General features: G+C 43.6%; 1 protein-coding gene across 2 annotated transcripts; it reads right to left on the reverse strand.

Moving 5' to 3' along the window:
* Window positions 1-2,925: 2,925 nt before the first annotated feature.
* Window positions 2,926-16,944, reverse strand: GPS1 (G protein pathway suppressor 1). Of its 2 annotated transcripts, XM_057405381.1 has the most exons (15): window positions 16,793-16,934; window positions 16,322-16,456; window positions 14,138-14,230; window positions 12,009-12,190; window positions 10,694-10,858; window positions 10,377-10,512; window positions 10,134-10,211; window positions 9,683-9,743; window positions 9,204-9,289; window positions 8,613-8,707; window positions 5,699-5,804; window positions 5,311-5,391; window positions 5,045-5,182; window positions 4,690-4,824; window positions 2,926-3,946 (listed from the first exon to the last, which is right to left on the reverse strand). In XM_057405381.1, exons 3-15 carry the CDS (start codon window positions 14,213-14,215, stop codon window positions 3,872-3,874), a joined length of 1,416 nt encoding a protein of 471 aa, XP_057261364.1. In that variant the 5' UTR covers window positions 14,216-14,230; window positions 16,322-16,456; window positions 16,793-16,934; the 3' UTR covers window positions 2,926-3,871. The 2 variants fall into 2 exon arrangements, with proteins under 2 accessions (XP_057261364.1, XP_057261363.1); XM_057405380.1 differs by lacking the exon at window positions 16,322-16,456 and having other exon boundaries at window positions 16,793-16,944.
* Between the last annotated feature and the right edge of the window lie 210 nt (window positions 16,945-17,154).

Here is a 17,154-nt window from a genome sequence, read left to right on the forward strand (position 1 = left end):
TGGACAGTGTGCTGAAAATTGAACTAGCAGTTCAGTACTACCCTGAACTCTAGTATCTGTAAACTTAGTCCATGGAGAAACATTCTCATTCAAAACATTAACAAGAGAGCCCATAAGCAAGATTAACAGATCCCTAAATAGAGACCACATGTGAAGCAGAGGCCTTGGCCTACCCTTGTGTCAACCACCCTTACGTTCACTTGCATCTATGCTGTGTTCATACATGAAACATACTATTTCTTAAGGCACCTTCCCTATCACACAAGCATGTGCATCTTGATCTCTAGACATTTGCCTACATCTAGCTTGCTTTTATCTAGCTGATCCCATGCACCAAGTCCTCTAGAGGGACCACAAGAGCTAAGAACTTCAAACCCATTTTGGAGGACTTAAATGCTGGCTAACCTTTAGTTGTGGCTTTCTACAGATTATGACAATAAAAGTAGTTCAAACTCTCCTGTTGAGTCTTCCCATTTCATTTGCTTGTTCAAGTATGTTATTGGAATAGCATCCTCCAACTCTAATCAGCTCATCAACCACTACTTTCAGCAGCTTTCATCATTTCTGACTACCCTTGTATTCAAATCAAGTTTAGCTACTAAGCTGGCAGGTGTTACTTAGCTTGCCTTGTGAATTGGAACTAGCACAGAAAGCAAGGGGGAGGGAAGCTTGTGGCAGGCACCCAAGAGCCCAGCCAGTAGTGTGGGAGAACCGTGTGCCTTATTTAAACATGGGAACTTGGAACCACATCTCCCACCTCTTGTGGAAATGTTCACTTTTTCCCTCGCACAAGCACACACTTAAGTATTCCGAGTTCCCTGGTCTGTTTGAAAAATCCCTCTTATAATAAAAAGCTAAATGTTATTATGGAATTTCAAACTGCTTATCTGAACCCTTACCATTTACAGCTTCCCCAAACCCATCAGAAAGCTCACTCACCGCTCACTGTGCCAGAGAAGAGAGTCAGAAAAGAAATGAGAAACATCTGCTGTGCTGACACACCAGTGGACTGGTGCTATGTGAGACATTCAAGTCACATTCTTAACCACACAGTGGGATTTCAGAACACATCTCTCACAAGCAGCCTCATCACAGAATCACCAGTGTGAAGAAAGGATCAAGCTGGCATTAGGCTCCTAAATTAAGGAAGGTCCTTATTCTTGGGAATCCCAATTTGGACATCTCTATACAGAATTAGTGTTTAAGGCATATGCGTCCCTACCTGCTCTTCCAAGGCCTTTCTGAATAGGCAATGCAGACAGATGCACACTTGTCTTGTGGGCTCCTGTCCCATGCTGTGGCAGAAGACTGCAGTGCTCCTCCCACAGGGCTGGAAACTGCTCAGGCAGGCACGGCAACACAGAACGCGCTTTTCCACACGAGTGGAAAAAGTTTCAACCTGAACTTCCAAGACATTCTAGAAGCTGATACACTGCGATTGAGGAGGTGGAGATGACCACTGTCATTCCTTAATTAAAAAAGCTGGTGAATTAGGAGGCAGTATTACAACATAAATAAAGCTGAGCCATTTACCATTCAGGCTGGACACATCTGCACCCACACTAACTAGGGATTGCTTTCAGGCAATATACTCATTACCCTGTATAATAAAAAAAAATTCAGCCTGCCAAGTGAGCAAGGTCATGTCCTATTTTGTTACTGTTTCACAGGCCTTCAAGAAGATACACAGTAGTTAAGTTGAATTGAAATAGGGGGAGGAAAAGGCAAAGCTCTGCATGCAGAATGATGGTGAAAATGACCCTGTCTTTGGGTTTGAGGGAGATTGGATTCTTGTGTCTAAATCTATTTTCAGAGGCACTCAAAAAAGTAGTAGTCATTCACCTGACAAAAAGGAAGGCAAATGCCTGTGTTGGCAAAGAGCTCGTGAGAAGAGACAGGCAGGATTAAAAGAAAAAAAAAAAAAGGTCTAAAAGCAGCACATCAGCCCCTGTACTGGGCACTGGGAGACAAACCCCTGGATCTCAGCATGGATTTACAGGCTACAAACTTTATATACACATAGACTTCAAAGGCACATGGAGTATAAGAGTCAAAGCGAAAGCTACAGCTGTAGAAGCACTAAAGAACTGAAACAGTGGTGTCTGTGAGATCAGGGACAAGAAGATTACCTGGCCTGGTCTACAGATTTTCAGAGCTTTCCACTCGAATTCTTGTTTGAATTAGACCATTTTTTGCTAATGCAGCTACCCTTCGATCTGTAGCTTTTCGTACGTGTACTGAATTATTTCTTTCCTGACAAGAAAGTCATTAGGCATTATGAAATACGAATTTACTCATTATGCATTATGAATTTACCAAACTTCTAACTACTCAATCTCATACATTTCTCTCAGAGAGAGTTTTCCCATGACAAATGGAAGACTTTTAACCAAAGAACTTACAGGAACTACTGCACCTAAGTCATGAAAAGCACAGAAAGCCAGAGGGAGAGAGCACTGCTGCAATTGAGCCTCTGTGCAAATGCAGTCCAGGAGTTTTGCAACCAGAACATTCTCTCAAGTTGTCCTTTCTTCACAGTTCATCCAAACTACATCTTGAATCACATTGGAAATGACAATACAATAGCCTACAAAACACCATCAAGCTTAGCAAAAAATCAATGGCTTGAGACCAAACCCCAACTTTAATACAAAACTCCAAATACTCACAAGCTTTTTAATCCTGTTCTTTAATGCACGAGATAGAACAACTCATTAAAAAAAAAAAAAAAAAAAAAAAAAAGGAAAAAGAGGAAAAGCATGAACACAGTAACAGGAACATCTGGAGTCAGCTGAGGCAGTTGCCAGACCAGTCAGGGCTGGATCAAAATTCTTAGCTTGCCTTATGCATCAGCTGAATGCAAAGCTGCAGTGACTTCAGAAAATTCAGTGCATATCTCCTTTTGTTAACACAGAACACACACACCTGGGCTGCCACCTTTAATCCCTTTATAAAAGGAAAAGCAGAATAAATGCACCTGGAGAGCAGGCACCTAAATTGGCTGTTTTCAGCTCTTCCCCAGGACTTGAGTGGTATTTTATGGCATTTATCCATGCTACCAGAAGCAAGTGTTGCACATGTTGGGAAACCATCACACACTATGGCAGTAAGACTGGACAAGCAGCAGTATTTGCATGAAGTAAGAAATTTACTGCTATGATAACACTAGACCCCAAAGGCAGGTCACACACAAGTGGGAAAAACATTAGCAAACAGGTCTTTGAAAACAGAGTCCAAAGAGAAAAAACCTGTATCCAGGTAAACATAACACCCTAAAATAAAGGCCTGTGACTGAATGCATGGAAGCGGTGCCGTGTTTTCTAGTGTAAGTGAAAAAGTCATTAAGGGTTTCTCAGAGGAAGTCTCCTCTCCCACCAGAACTCTACCTCCATAACTGCAAGCAATGGAAGTTTATCTGGAATAAACTGAAAGCTCAGCACTGCTAAAAATCAAGGCAAAACTTCCAGGCTAGTGAAATTCATCTTAGATCACACATGTCCATTCAACTTAACACTATTTTTGCAGCTTTGAAACATGAAAACTAATAGCAGCTGAAAAACTCTTAAATCAGCATCTGTGTGAATAACCTGACAGCTCTTTATGGAGTGGTGGAGAAGGAAAATGGAGGAAGATGTTCTACCAAAATTGAAATGATGACCCATTGCAGGGATGCTGTTTTTAGAAAGAATTTCTTTTCAAGGAGAATTGAAGTTATAGGAATATTCATTATTATCCACCGTCAGCCCTGACCCTCTCAATCTGACCAAGAAGTGAGGGAGACAGGGACAGTTTGTGAAGCTCAGCAGTTAGTGGGTGAGACAATGGGTACAGTCCTGGAGGGACCATTTCTTTTGGTAGTACACGAAGTTTTTCACATGTTGGTGCTCATCCTGGACTGGCTGTTTGCTGGAGTAAGTTCCCCTTGGCTACCTTCTCTTGGAGGAGACTGCAACAAGACCAAAACACATCCTCGTTAGTGACATGTAAATATCCTGCAGGGTGCTTCCTGAGAGACCAAATGAAGCATAGGTGAAGAACAGCAGGATTAACAACAGTGGGAGAGCACACCCCCAACTCATAAATAACGATGGCTTTCAAAAGCTTTGTCTTTACAACTTCTACAGTTACAGTTCACAACAACTGTTACTAAAAAAGTCAAATCAGAACTTTTAAGCCACTCTTATTTACTATGTACAAGTTGCTGTTGGCCCTAGAAGTTGAATCCTATCTGCTATTTAGTCATCATAGAGATTAATATACTATAGAATTTTACATGTTCTGTGGCAGACGGCCTATCTTCCCTGAGGGCGTTCTTTTGGAACTGCATCCTGGAAGGAATACTCCAAGCAATTCATGCATTTTTTACTTCCTCTGCCAAAAAAAATTACTAAAACCAATATTTGTTTTGATAAAAGATATGTAACGAATGAGTAAGTTAGAATCAACCCAAGCATGTGACCTTCAAAGGACATTCTGCATTGTATAAGCAGGTGAATGTGTTGGCCAGAAACTTCTGTTCCTTATGTATTTATATTTACTACTGTGAGAATCTGTCCAATCATAAGCACAAAAAATCCATTTCCCCCCAGAATCTTCAATTCACCAATTTTGATAGTTTTGGTTACAAAAAAAAGAAAAAAATTTAACATCTTTACATTGTCTCAAAGTCCACATTTAACACGCCCATACCTTCACATGTATTTGGTTGCGCAAGACCGCAGCACGCAGGATCATGGCTTTGGCACGGCGCTGAAACTCTTTGCCCATTAGTAAAGACTTCTCAAAAGTTGTGCTACGCTGATCTACATCTCGAGCGTAAAGAATCTGTAACCAATACAGAGAACTGTACACAAGAGCTGTGACAGGGTTCCACAGCAGGAAGTCCTTTCTGCACAAGGGTACAAACCCAAGGTATCATGGACTCTGAGTTCACACACAGCTCAGCCCTACTGAACATACCAGTCACAACAGGTGAATTCAAAGTGTTCCAGAATGGAGAGTTTCTAGTCTTAGTACAGCTGTTCAGTGGCTCTGATGCACTCACCTTACTGTGCGAGTCTATTCTGGCATTGATCAGTCCCTCCAGGATCAGCTGTGTAAGTTCATCTTCCAGAGCAGCCACTGTAGTATTAAAAGCAGTGGCCATCTTGCGCATATCTGCTGACACATAGGGGCTGAAGTACTAGGAAGAAGAAAACACTCAGTTGCCAACTGTACCCCCTGCCCTCTGGAAAACCATGGGAAAAGCAATTACAAAGATACGGCCTTTCTTACTGTTCATCCAACTCTGAGGATTACAGGAACAATTACCTGAATAAGGGCACGATTTCGAATCTGGGTGTAAAGTGTCCTGACATGAGGTGCAAGGTACATGTCCAGCAGCAGGTTGTCCTGTGCAAACAAACACAAACACAAACAGACATCCAAATATTATTCTTATATTCTGAAACAAATACGTGTATATAATTGCACATTAAGAGTATTACACTACAGCAAGACAATGCCATAAAACAAGAAGGAATAAATATAGCAATCTATTTTAAAAAACTTGCTAAACTACTCCCAATTTCCATTTGCCTTATCACGAGACAGAAGACACAGAACAGCTGAACACTCTTAGTAGCTACTTTTAACAGTCTCTGCTTCTCAGTGAAGGCAGGTGAAGGGTCTGGTTCTGCACTCTTATCCTGCAACTCACCTTCATCTCATCCAGCATCTTCAGGCATGAAGCATATTTAGATTCATAAAACTTGAAGATGATGTCACGAACCTGTGGCTCCAGCTCCAAAAACAATTTGAAGGAGCTACAGGTAAAGATGACAGTGATAAGACATTGGAACCCACCACTTAAATAGCCCACAACCCCATCACTCCAAGTTGCAAGGTTACAAACGCTCACTAAGATTTGAAAATGCCAAGATTTTACTCTCTAACAGACCACACAAACCATTTTCAACAGGGCTGGGAGCCTGGAACACAAAGAAAGGCAGCACAGCATCAGAGCTATGGTGAAGGAAGGCAAGAGACTTTTGACAAACCAAGCAGTAGAAGTGTCTGTCCACACAAAACAAAAAAAATGTTAGTAGGAATAGGTCAAAATGAGGACACACTACCAGAAAAAACAGGCCATGTTTGTGCATGCACTGTGGTCTGCGCTAGCCAGCTTTACAGCCTTCACTAAGGACAGCATGGCATAGGCAAGTTGAGCATGCAACTGTCTTAGGAAAATAACCTATCGTAAGTGTGGGAAACCTTTGGGGTGCACACACTTTCTCAGCGCTCTCCCAATTCTCCATCACAGATTTGCAAACCCTGGGATCTCAACCTATGAATCAGCCAATAAAATAGCACTATAACAACCCTTTTCTCACATCAGTTTAAAATTATTGCTTCCATACACTTGGCTGACCATCTTATCCTTGGTGCCATCTTAAGGCATGTCAAGGATAAGAGGGTTATGAGGGGCAGTCAACATGGCTTCACCAAGGGGAAATCATGCTTGACCAATCTCTTAGCCTTTTATGAGGATATAACACGGTGGATGGATGATGGCAGAGCAGTGGATGTGGTCTACCTTGACTTCAGCAAAGCATTTGACACAGTCTCCCACAGCATCCTCGCAGCTAAATTGAGGAAGTGTGGTCTGGATGATCAGGTAGTGAGGTGGACTGCGAACTGGCTGAAGGAGAGAAGCCAGAGAGTTGTAGTCTATGGGGCAGAGTCTAGTTGGAGGCCTGTAACTAGTGGAGTGCCTCAAGGGTCAGTACTGGGACCCGTATTATTTAATATATTCATCAATGATTTAGATGAGGGAATTGAGTGTACTATCAGCAAGTTTGCTGATGACACTAAGCTGGGAGGAGTGGCTGACATGCCAGAAGGCTGTGCTGCCATCCAGCGAGACTTTGACAGGCTGGAGAGTTGGGCAGGGAATAACTTGATGAAATATAACAAGGGAAAGTGCAGAGTCCTGCATCTGGGCAGGAACAACCCCAGGTTCCAGTATAGGTTGGGGAACGACCTGTTAGAGAGCAGTGTAGGGGAGAGGGACCTGGGGGTCCTATTGGACAACAGGATGACCATGAGCCAACACTGTGCCCTTGTGGCCAAGAAGGCCAATGGCATCCTGGGGTGTATTAGAAGGGCGGTGGTTAGTAGGTCGAGAGAGGTCCTCCTTCCCCTCTACTCTGCCCTGGTGAGACCGCATCTGGAGTATTGTGTCCAGTTCTGGGCCCCTCAGTTCAAGAAGGACAGGGAGCTGCTGGAGAGAGTCCAGCGCAGGGCAACGAAGATGATTAAGGGAGTGGAACATCTCCCTTATGAGGAAAGACTGAGGGAGCTGGGTCTCTATAGTTTAGAGAAGAGGAGACTGAGGGGTGACCTTATAAGTGTCTATAAATATATAAAGGGGGAGTGTCACGAGGACGGAGCCAGGCTCTACTCAGTGGCAATGATAGGACAAGGGGTAATGGGTACAAACTGGAACACAAGAGGTTCCACTTAAACTTGAGAAGAAACTTCTTCTCAGTGAGGGTGACGGAACACTGGAACAGGCTGCCCAGGGAGGTTGTGGAGTCTCCTTCCCTGGAGACATTCAAAACCCGCCTGGACGCATTCCTGTGTAACATTATCTAGGTGTTCCTGCTCCGGCAGGGGGATTGGACTAGATGATCTTTCGAGGTCCCTTTCAATCTCTAACATACTGTGATACTGTGATACTGTGTGTGTGAAAGACTGAGGGAGCTGGGTCTCTCTAGTTTGGAGAAGAGGAGACTGAGGGGTGACCTTATTAGTGTATATAAATATATAAAGGGGGAGTGTCAAGAGGATGGAGCCAGGCTCTACTCAGTGGCAAACAATGATAGGACAAGGGGTAATGGGTACAAACTGGAACACAAGAGGTTCCACTTAAACTTGAGAAGAAACTTCTTCTTGGTGAGGGTGACGGAACACTGGAACAGGCTGCCCAGGGAGGTTGTGGAGTCTCCTTCCCTGGAGACATTCAAAACCCGCCTGGACACATTCCTGTGTAACATTATCTAGGTGTTCCTGCTCCGGCAGGGGGATTGGACTAGATGATCTTTTGAGGTCCCTTCCAATCTCTAACATACTGTGATACTGTGAATTCAGTATCACTGCAATTCAATCTATGACACACAAATATCCATTTTCTTCCCAAGGCTGTAATTCTCTTAACCTCGTATACATCACAGTTAGATTACGCCACAAGTTGCATTAAGAATTATTAAATTGTATTAATACAACTAATGTACACCAGAACAAGTGATAACATGATGGCAAATTGTCTTACAGCTGCCTCTGTAGGGCTCTACACCTTTGAATTAATATCTGATATGCACCAGTAAGGGAGAGAGAAAACTGGGCTATGCATATGCTGGATTTGACCTGGGCTGGAAACTGCCATTGTAATACAAAAATTAACCACTGCGGTTTAGACAGTGAAATGTCACTTAATGCTATAGCCAAACTGAAGCTCTGTGATTCTTTTTCTCCTATATAGGAAAGCTATTACTTCTGACAGAATCCACTCTCAACTCCCATGTCCCAAAAGATGTCCAGGACATACAAACTCCTCTCAAGGCATCACTTACCTGCTGGAGATAACATTTCGTTGCAGTTCCTGACGGTCAAAGGTAGCAAGGGCACAGAGACCACCATACACAGCCACATTACTGGGAGATAACAGCTGGAAAGAGGGCAGGGAGAGAGACAGGAAGCTGTCACTGACTACTAAAATGGCAGAAGGATGGAATTAAGTATTCTACCCCAGTCCTCCCCTTCACACAGTGACAAGATTAGGCCCTGTCAAATGCAGTGGAACTACTCAGCATGCTCTCAGGCATTCACCCAGAGCCTGAGTGACTGTCCACTGTTAGGACAGGAGAAGCCAATTCCAACAGACAGATTGAGCTACGAATACATAGATCTGAGATGTGAGATATACAAATCTCACAGATAGTTCCCATGTGATCTAGAGTATATCATTTAGAGAACCCAAGAACTGAGACTAAAAAAGAAAAATGAAACTCAAAACTGAAAGCCCAAAAAACCAACACAATTCACAGCACCAAACTATGCAGGAGTGCTGTGAATATAACTGCAACATCTGAATTTTACAGCCTAATACTTCGATGAATTACAACCCCTTCAAGACATGCACACACCTCTCTCTTAGTCCTCACCTCAGGGAAATCACAGTGATCAAATGATGCCAATAAGAAGCACTTTGCTGCCTGTTTGTACTTCCGAGCAGCTAGTTCAGCCAAGCCTAGGAACCAAGAAAAGTTAGTTTATGACAGCATACAAATGAGGAGAAACTGCAAAATCCGGAGAGTCCAACAGGCCCCTGGCATGGCTGCTAGTGCCTTCAATACTGAAATGAAATGAGACTCTCAGGCAGTATCTAGTGTCCTTTGAACTACGCTGACTCACACTGGCATCCTCTCTGAAGAAATTTACGGAGAAGAAAGACATAGCAAAAACAAGTCAGCAGTTACATCTCATCAGCTCTGTAAAATTTTGCATTTCTGGTGAGAAAATAAAGTCTGACAAATCTGAGAGAAAAAATAAACGAAGTGCACACTGCCATCAGAGAACCCTGTGGATAGTTAACAGGCAGAATGATGAGGAGACAATACAGGAAGCTGAAGGATTCACTCACCTGCTGCACATTTCAGTTTGGTGAGAATTGCTTGTGTCTGGCTGTCTCTTTCTCCTCTTTGCTAAAGGTTAAGAAAAGCAGTAGTGAGCAAACAGTATGAAAACCATTTTGATCACAACTGTCCTTGAGATAATTCATCCTAATAATTAACTTTCAAATCTCAACAGCAAGATAACTTCATCTCATTTGTCTTGGGAAATATAGCAGGAACGAGGAAGTCTGGTTTTACCATGAGTCAGATTTCCTACAAACAAATCATGGTATAAAAGCAACAACAGAAAAGAAATAGTACAGCAGCCAAGGAGACTGAATTAGAGAATGAACAGGCTGTAAGATGAAAGGAGTCTTATAGAGAGCAAGTAATGAAAGCGGAAAGGAATAAATAGTTGTACAAATTTTGCAGACAGAAAACAAAGGGAATACTCATGCAAGTTAAAAAGCAGGACCTTACTTCTGCAATTTCTGGTGTAGACTCAGCCTTGCTTACATAGCTCAGAACATGAGACCAATTCTGGAGGTAGACACTGACCTGTAGAGAGCCAGAAACAGTGCAGAACAGGCATGGATAAATGGTGTTACTTTAGATAAGCAGTATCATTACAGACATAAGAAGTGTAACCAGAACAAAGTATAGGTGGCCTTCATAGCAGATATCAGAAAGACACCAAGTACCACTTCCTGCAAACCCTCCTACCTTGATGACATTGAGGCACATGTTGATAACATGTTTAGCACTGGTGCAGTAATCACGGGCTCGTGAGTAACACTTGAGAGCGTTGCTGAGGTCCCCACAGTCAAGGTAATGATCCCCTAAGTCATCATGGCCTCTCCTGGAACACAGGAATTAAAATACCAATGAACTGTGTGCTCAGAAAGGGACACAGTCAGTTTGTTCCAAACAAGTAACTCAACACACTGACCTAAGGCACTGAATGCAGTTGACATCCTGTGTTAGGTGCCTGGAGGAGCAAAATGCTCTTCCTTGCTCCAGCAGAGCCTTCTGCATCTCACCTGATACTCTCCTTGATGGAGTTCCCTTTGTAATTTTTCAGATCTGTGTCGAGTTTCTCCAGTTTAAGAAGAGCTTTTTTGCGTGTAGCTTCAACCCAAGCTGAGTCAAGAGGAGGGGGTTCAATTCCACTATCAGGGACAGCATCGGGTGTATTCTGCAGTTCTCTAAAAGGAAAGAGTTAGAGTGGGGCTATTATGTTGCAAACTTTTCAAAACAGAGGTCTGCTCAGTGGCCCTGCTATCCTAACAAACAGCTCTGCACACATAAACCAGACCAAAGAGAAAACAAGAATGGGGGGCGGATGGGGGGAAAGATGCCAAGATCTCCAGTGAAAACAGTAACATCGATCAGAAAGCACCACAGATGTTTACAAATTCTTCTCAATGTTATCCTACTGATCTTTTGCAGTTATTTTATTGACAAGCAAGTCATTGCTAATTTTTCAGGAACAACCTGCTCTATAAAACAACTGAAAGCAAGTTAATAACAGAGCTACAATGGAAATATTTAATGACTCTAAAGAGTCACTGAATCCAATCAAACATCTCTATACAGGACACAGGGTGCAAGTGTTTATGAGCTCTCCCCCCAGTGATATTGCAATGGCTTGGTTGCAAACCTACACTGTACAGATACTATCCAACTTCTTTTTCCATCCAGCTCAGATCAACAATACTAGCACTGAACTCACATGCCAGTATTTTAAACATTCTGAGTTTTTTGGGTGGGGTTCTTTGGGTGTTTTTGCCAACAGTCCTTTTCACAGCCTGCAATGAACATACTGTCACACATACGTGGTAAAGACTCCCAGGGCAAAACAGAAAAGAAATCAGTATGCATAGGAACAAAAATAACGGAAAGACAGGGAGTGTGGATGGCCAAGTGATGTATCAAAGGCTACCCTCAACCAGCAAACTTGTTGTGGGAGGGGGACAAACCAAAAGAAGACAAACAGACATGGTTTTAATTTCTGAACACCAGAGCATCTAGAAGAGGCTTCATCTGCAGAATCTACTAAGAAAAGACAACTATGCTAATTCCTATTTGAAGTAGTTGCAAGGACTAAACTCCCCTCAATATCTGCCTGTAGCCTTTTAAAATACTAAGACTTCAGAATGAGATTATGTCTTTAGTGTTAATCTTTTTAAAAAGCGTGAGACCTTAGGCCTGAACACAGATATTTCACTGCTATCAAATTCTAAGGGTAAAGACAATTTGCATATGGAACATCCTGTTATTATATGCAAAGTCCCAGACTGTGGCACACTGCTCTTAAATAAAAAAGCTCCCCAGGTTCCCATGATCTTTTAGTACCTGGTGGCCTCAGACAACTTTCTGTGTATTTCTTCGTACACATCAACATTGAAAGTTCTCTGGACAAATGAAAGAGCCATCTTGAGAGCTTCCACCCGCAGCTGGGGGCAGTGATCAGCAATGAACTGCAGTCGCTCGATTCGCATCAGCCCACTGTAGCTCGAGGCGTACTGCTCCAAATCCTGCAAACAAGATCTGCTCTTAAAAGGTGAAGATGCAAAACAAAATCAGGCTACTACTTTGTGACCTGCACAGGTTTGCCTGCAGCCCTGACCCCTCTATGGAGAGCAACACGACTCAGACAAATGAAATATCAGGTAAGCTTATTCCATTTTCATTTTCTTCAAAGGTTAGCAATTTCCTCAGAAACATGCAGTACATCACAATTTTCCTTTCTTTATTTCAGGTGTGATGCTGTCCATAAGGCATCAGATCATCCATTGTAAGCATCAGCTGAATCACCTGCTAGTAACTTTATCAAGTTTCCATCATTGGAGCTGAAGTTTCCTAAACCAGAAAGCCATTCCAAATGTGGTTCTTCCTTGAAAAATAATTAAAACCGGTTTCTATATGACAGTTTGCATTCTTTTTTTCCCACTAATTTCTTAAAATATCTCCTCTGAGAACATATAGGATCTTTTACTCTTGAGGAAGGATTTGAGTTTTAAATTCTGAACACTTAACAGATTTTAAGCCTTGGGGTGGAAGGGAGAAGAGAAGCACAAAATGACTAGTAAAGATATGATACAGCATGGCAGGGAGCTTGCCTGAAGTCAGAAGTCCACATGCAAGCAACTATAGCAGAGTGTTCAGGGCAAAGTCAAGCATTTAGTCAGTAGGAGAGACCCAATGCAGGTTGCCTGCCTACATCTAATACACATCCTGTGTCATGTCTGACCCCCTCACCCCTGCATGTCTAAATTAAGATACCGTTACAGATGTCACGGTAACATTTTCTAACATGAATGACCTTGCTCTGAGATTTAAACACCATCGTGTGCACTGAAAATTTGTGTTTAGGATTCCTGCTTTATTTGCCTCATAACTTCAAACATATAACATGAGTATTCTTTCTTCCACAATTTCATGCCTGATGGCGTGCAATACTCCTGAAATACCCAACTAATTTCACTTCACTCTTCAGCTCTTTGAATGTCAAAGGGTAATTATGGTCCCTCACATAAGTTACAGTGAAAAGAAAATTGCTAAGTTTTGCGGCACACTAGATCTATAGCAATAGCAAAGACAAAGGTCACAACATAACTGCTTCATCACTCTAGCTTCAGAACAGAATTGAAATGCAATGAAATCAAACAAAGTATCAGGTCATAGCTAAAAACCAAACCAAACAACAAACAAAAAAGACCAAACTAACAAATCAAACAAAAAACACTAAAAAAGAGAGTTGTGCAGTACAGAGTGAGTAACCATGTGACAATTGCTAATTACACACAGGGAGAAGAGGAACCATTTAAAGCTCCAGAAGTTATGTGAGATCCAAAGCTTCCTAACTAAATGCTTTATTTTGCAATTTTAATGTTGCTTTAACTTTTTCAATCAATATTTTTGTTCTCTTCTGCAACAACCATCTCTCAGTGTTACAGAGCTAATACATAAAAATTGCTCTAAGTATCAAACAGTCAAAAACAAACTAAAAATTGAAGAAACTGATACGAGCAAATACAGCCTTTTATAACTCTACAGTTCTGTGGGCTTTAGTCAGTCTCCAGAGGATCAAACAATGAAAGAATTAAATCCTGATTTATATACTTAAAGCACCTGAGCCTTGCTCCTCAAAGACCAAGCCTCAAAATACAGGAATTACGCATCTCTAAGTAATCAGAGATGGACTAAACTATCTCAGAACGGAAACTGTCTCAAACAGGCAGCAAGCAGGAAGTCACAAAGCAGCGATTCCTCCTTCATCTCAGAAAGTTCAGTAAAGGTCAGTACGCGACTAGGAGCTACAGAGGAGATAATGGCTATTCTTACCCCACCTTGCTTTGAAGAGAATCTGTTAATCTCTACATAACAATTTGATAAGGAGTAAAATGAGGGTTTTTCTAAAACCTCAAAGGAAGAGTCCATGCCCAAGAAATGTAATCCACTAGCCCTCAACCAGCACATACCAGAGTGGGGTTCTCCACCACATAGTTGATATCAGGTGCATTTTGCTGATCTTCTTGTGGATCTACGTCAATCTGCATGGGTTCTACTGCACCCTAGAAATGCAAAATGAAGTGAAAAGTAGTTTATTACATTTGGGCAAAAAAACCCTATGTGATTCAATCTATTAAGAACTTGCTTAAATACACATTCATTTTTTAAATGAAAAAACACTCCTCAGTCTTTGGACATGTTTAGCATTTTTCTCTAGCAATACCACTACTCAGCACCATGCTTTGTCTCAAACAAGCAGCACTAAGGCTCAGCATTCCCACAGAACATCTTATTTTGTTTGGTAGATTATTAGGCAAGACAGTGAAGGGGTCAATAAATCTGGTTCTACAAAGTATCTCAGGCATGCACCCTAAATGCCATATATTGTTGCATTTCTCTTCCTTGAGCAAGTGCAGGCATTAACATTCAGCTCAAGGAGCTCCAGAAATACCCCAAAAATCACAAGAACCTTTCAAAGGGGCTTTACTCAATGCTTAAAAGTAGTTGTTGGGTATTTTTCGGGGGGGGGGGGGGGTGGGGGGTGGGGGTGCAGAGACAAAAAAAAGATGACAACTGTTACACTTTTAAGAGTATTAAAAAAATGTAAAGAACAGAATGCAGAATGATAATTCCAGAGATCCTAACAAATACTGGGGAAAAAATAATTATCAGTTGAACTATCCCACTATCTGAGTCCAACTGGTCACACAGACTGTCCTTTGCAGAACAGCAGAATTTTTTTCTCCCAGTATATCTTGCACTGCTTTGAACCAGTTCAGTGACATCAGTACAGCTATATCAAGACAATGCCTGCAGGTCTTCTCATTTAAGAAGTAACCTGGTTAGCACTTGGATGGGAGACCGCCTGGGAATACTGGCTGGGGTTAAACCATGACAAAGACCAATTTACTATACAGTCCCACAAACAAAACCGGCATGCTAGCATGAAATTCTTTTCCTTCTCCTAGTCAAAAGTGTGCTGAACATTCATTCCATATATTATTTTCCTGATTTGATCTCAGGAAAAACATGCTGAATTTGTGCAGATATTGCCATAAGCAACACCTGATTCGAAGCAAATTGTACAAGTGGGCCTTAGAAAAGACAAAACCACCTTGTCCCCACCAACACCAAATTATTTCCATGGTTTAATCGATTTTGTTGTCTGTTAAGAAATAAATTATTAGAGGGATTTGGGGGTTGGGTTGGGGTGTGTGTGAAGAGAAACAGGGCAGCTCTAAAATTTGATCCATCTTGTATTCCCCCACAGCCTGCTTATTCTTTCACAGACTGGTATGTACCAAATATGTACATATCTCAACACTGATGTGGGTCTCCCAAAATCTAAAGTAAAGCATATAAATGTCTGTTTTCTAGCTTGGTATAGTAAAGAATACGATTCTCTGCATGAAGGAAAGAGAGGAGGATGCAAAGGAGAGTTTGACTGTTCAGATCACTACCCAGGAAAACCGTGCATATAAACATTTAAGACATCGTACATTGAGACCATTACTTTTTCCATTTTTATCTACCTTATCTCTTTTCTTATATCAGAAACACTAAGTGTCAGGGTTGGTTTTTTTTTAGGCTGTGTTTGCCTACCATAGGAAAAACCTGATATGGGCTCCTTAGAAGAAATCAGCATTACAGAAATTAAGAGTAACTCCAGCTGGTGGAACAGAATGATTTGTGTCCTGCTGCGCTGGTAGGCTGTACTCTGCCTTTCTCTCTTAACTCCCAGATAAGGAAAACCACAAGTGGGCTGGAAGCCCCACTAGGACAGGCAAACTCAGGCATTTTCAAGCTAAGTCTTTATTTTGGAAGATGCAAAGTTCAATTAAGAACTACTCCAGCCAATAAAATAATGCTCCTTCCCCAAGATTTCCTGAGCCCAGCAAGGCACCCAGTTGGAAAGTTCCTCACAAGGCCTCATACAGGCCGATTCTCCGGCGTTCCCCTGAAGTCTCCGACTGTACTCACGAAAAGGTGCGACCTACTGCGGGGGTGCAGTCCAGACCTGCCACTGATGAAGAAGCTGAGCTGGATTCTGAACTATCCCTCATTCTGTCCCGACTTCCTGCAACCCTGTGCCCTGACAGAGAACTTGCTAGCTGCTAAAGGAAAGAGAGACCGTTAACTCGCAAAGGGATCACCTGTGCTGTTACTGAAGGTCCAGGCTCTGTACACCGACCCTCTCTGGGTTCCTGCGGCTTTCCCCCTGCACTGCCGACTCTCAGTTCCTCTTCATCGCCACCTCGGTATACCCTGCGCCACTACCCAGGCCCTACCTATGGCACATACAACGCGGAAATCAAGCAAGGGGGCCGCTGCGGCGGCGAGGAACGCCGTGGGCGCCGGCAGACTCTAGGCTGGGCGCTGTTCACTGCGATCGCCAGCGGAAGCGACACAACAGACCCGGCGGAAGGGCGAACGAGGGCCTAGGGCCGGCCGAGAGCGGCTCCCCTGCCCGCCAGGCAGCCACGGGCGCGCACCCGAGGGGGAAGGCCGCACCGCGCCACCCAGGGGGGCGCGGCAGGGCCAGGCCGCGCCGCGCCATCGAGCACCGCGCGGGAGCAGCGCGGGAGCGGGAACGGCGGCGGGGGGAGGCGGCGGCTGCCCCGTACCTGCAAGTTAAAGACCTGGACGGGCAGCGGCATCCTTCCCCTCGCGGCTACCACTTCCGGTTGACCTCCCCGCCTCTCCCCCCGCTTCTGCTTCCACTTCCGGCCCGCGCGGCGCCGCCGAACCGCGTCCGACAGGTGAAGCCCTTAAAGGGGCCGCGGCCCGTCTCGCCTCTGCCGCCGGAGCCCCGGGCGGCGGCGTGGGGGGCTCCCGTCGCTGTGGGGCCCGGCCGCGCTCGCCGGCCCACGGCGCCCGGGGCGGACCTCTGCCGCCGGTCAGAGTGGCTCGGGGTGCCCGGGCGCTGCCCTCTGTCGGCCGCGGCGACCGCCTGGCCGGGACCGAGCGCTGCTGGGGAGAGCGGGAG

Source organism: Pezoporus wallicus, unplaced genomic scaffold (assembly GCF_028554395.1).
Source record: "Pezoporus wallicus isolate ANWC-B61680 ecotype Strahan unplaced genomic scaffold, APGP_CSIRO_Pwel_v1 contig_7750, whole genome shotgun sequence".
In the NCBI taxonomy this organism is placed as follows: Eukaryota; Metazoa; Chordata; class Aves; order Psittaciformes; family Psittacidae; genus Pezoporus; species Pezoporus wallicus.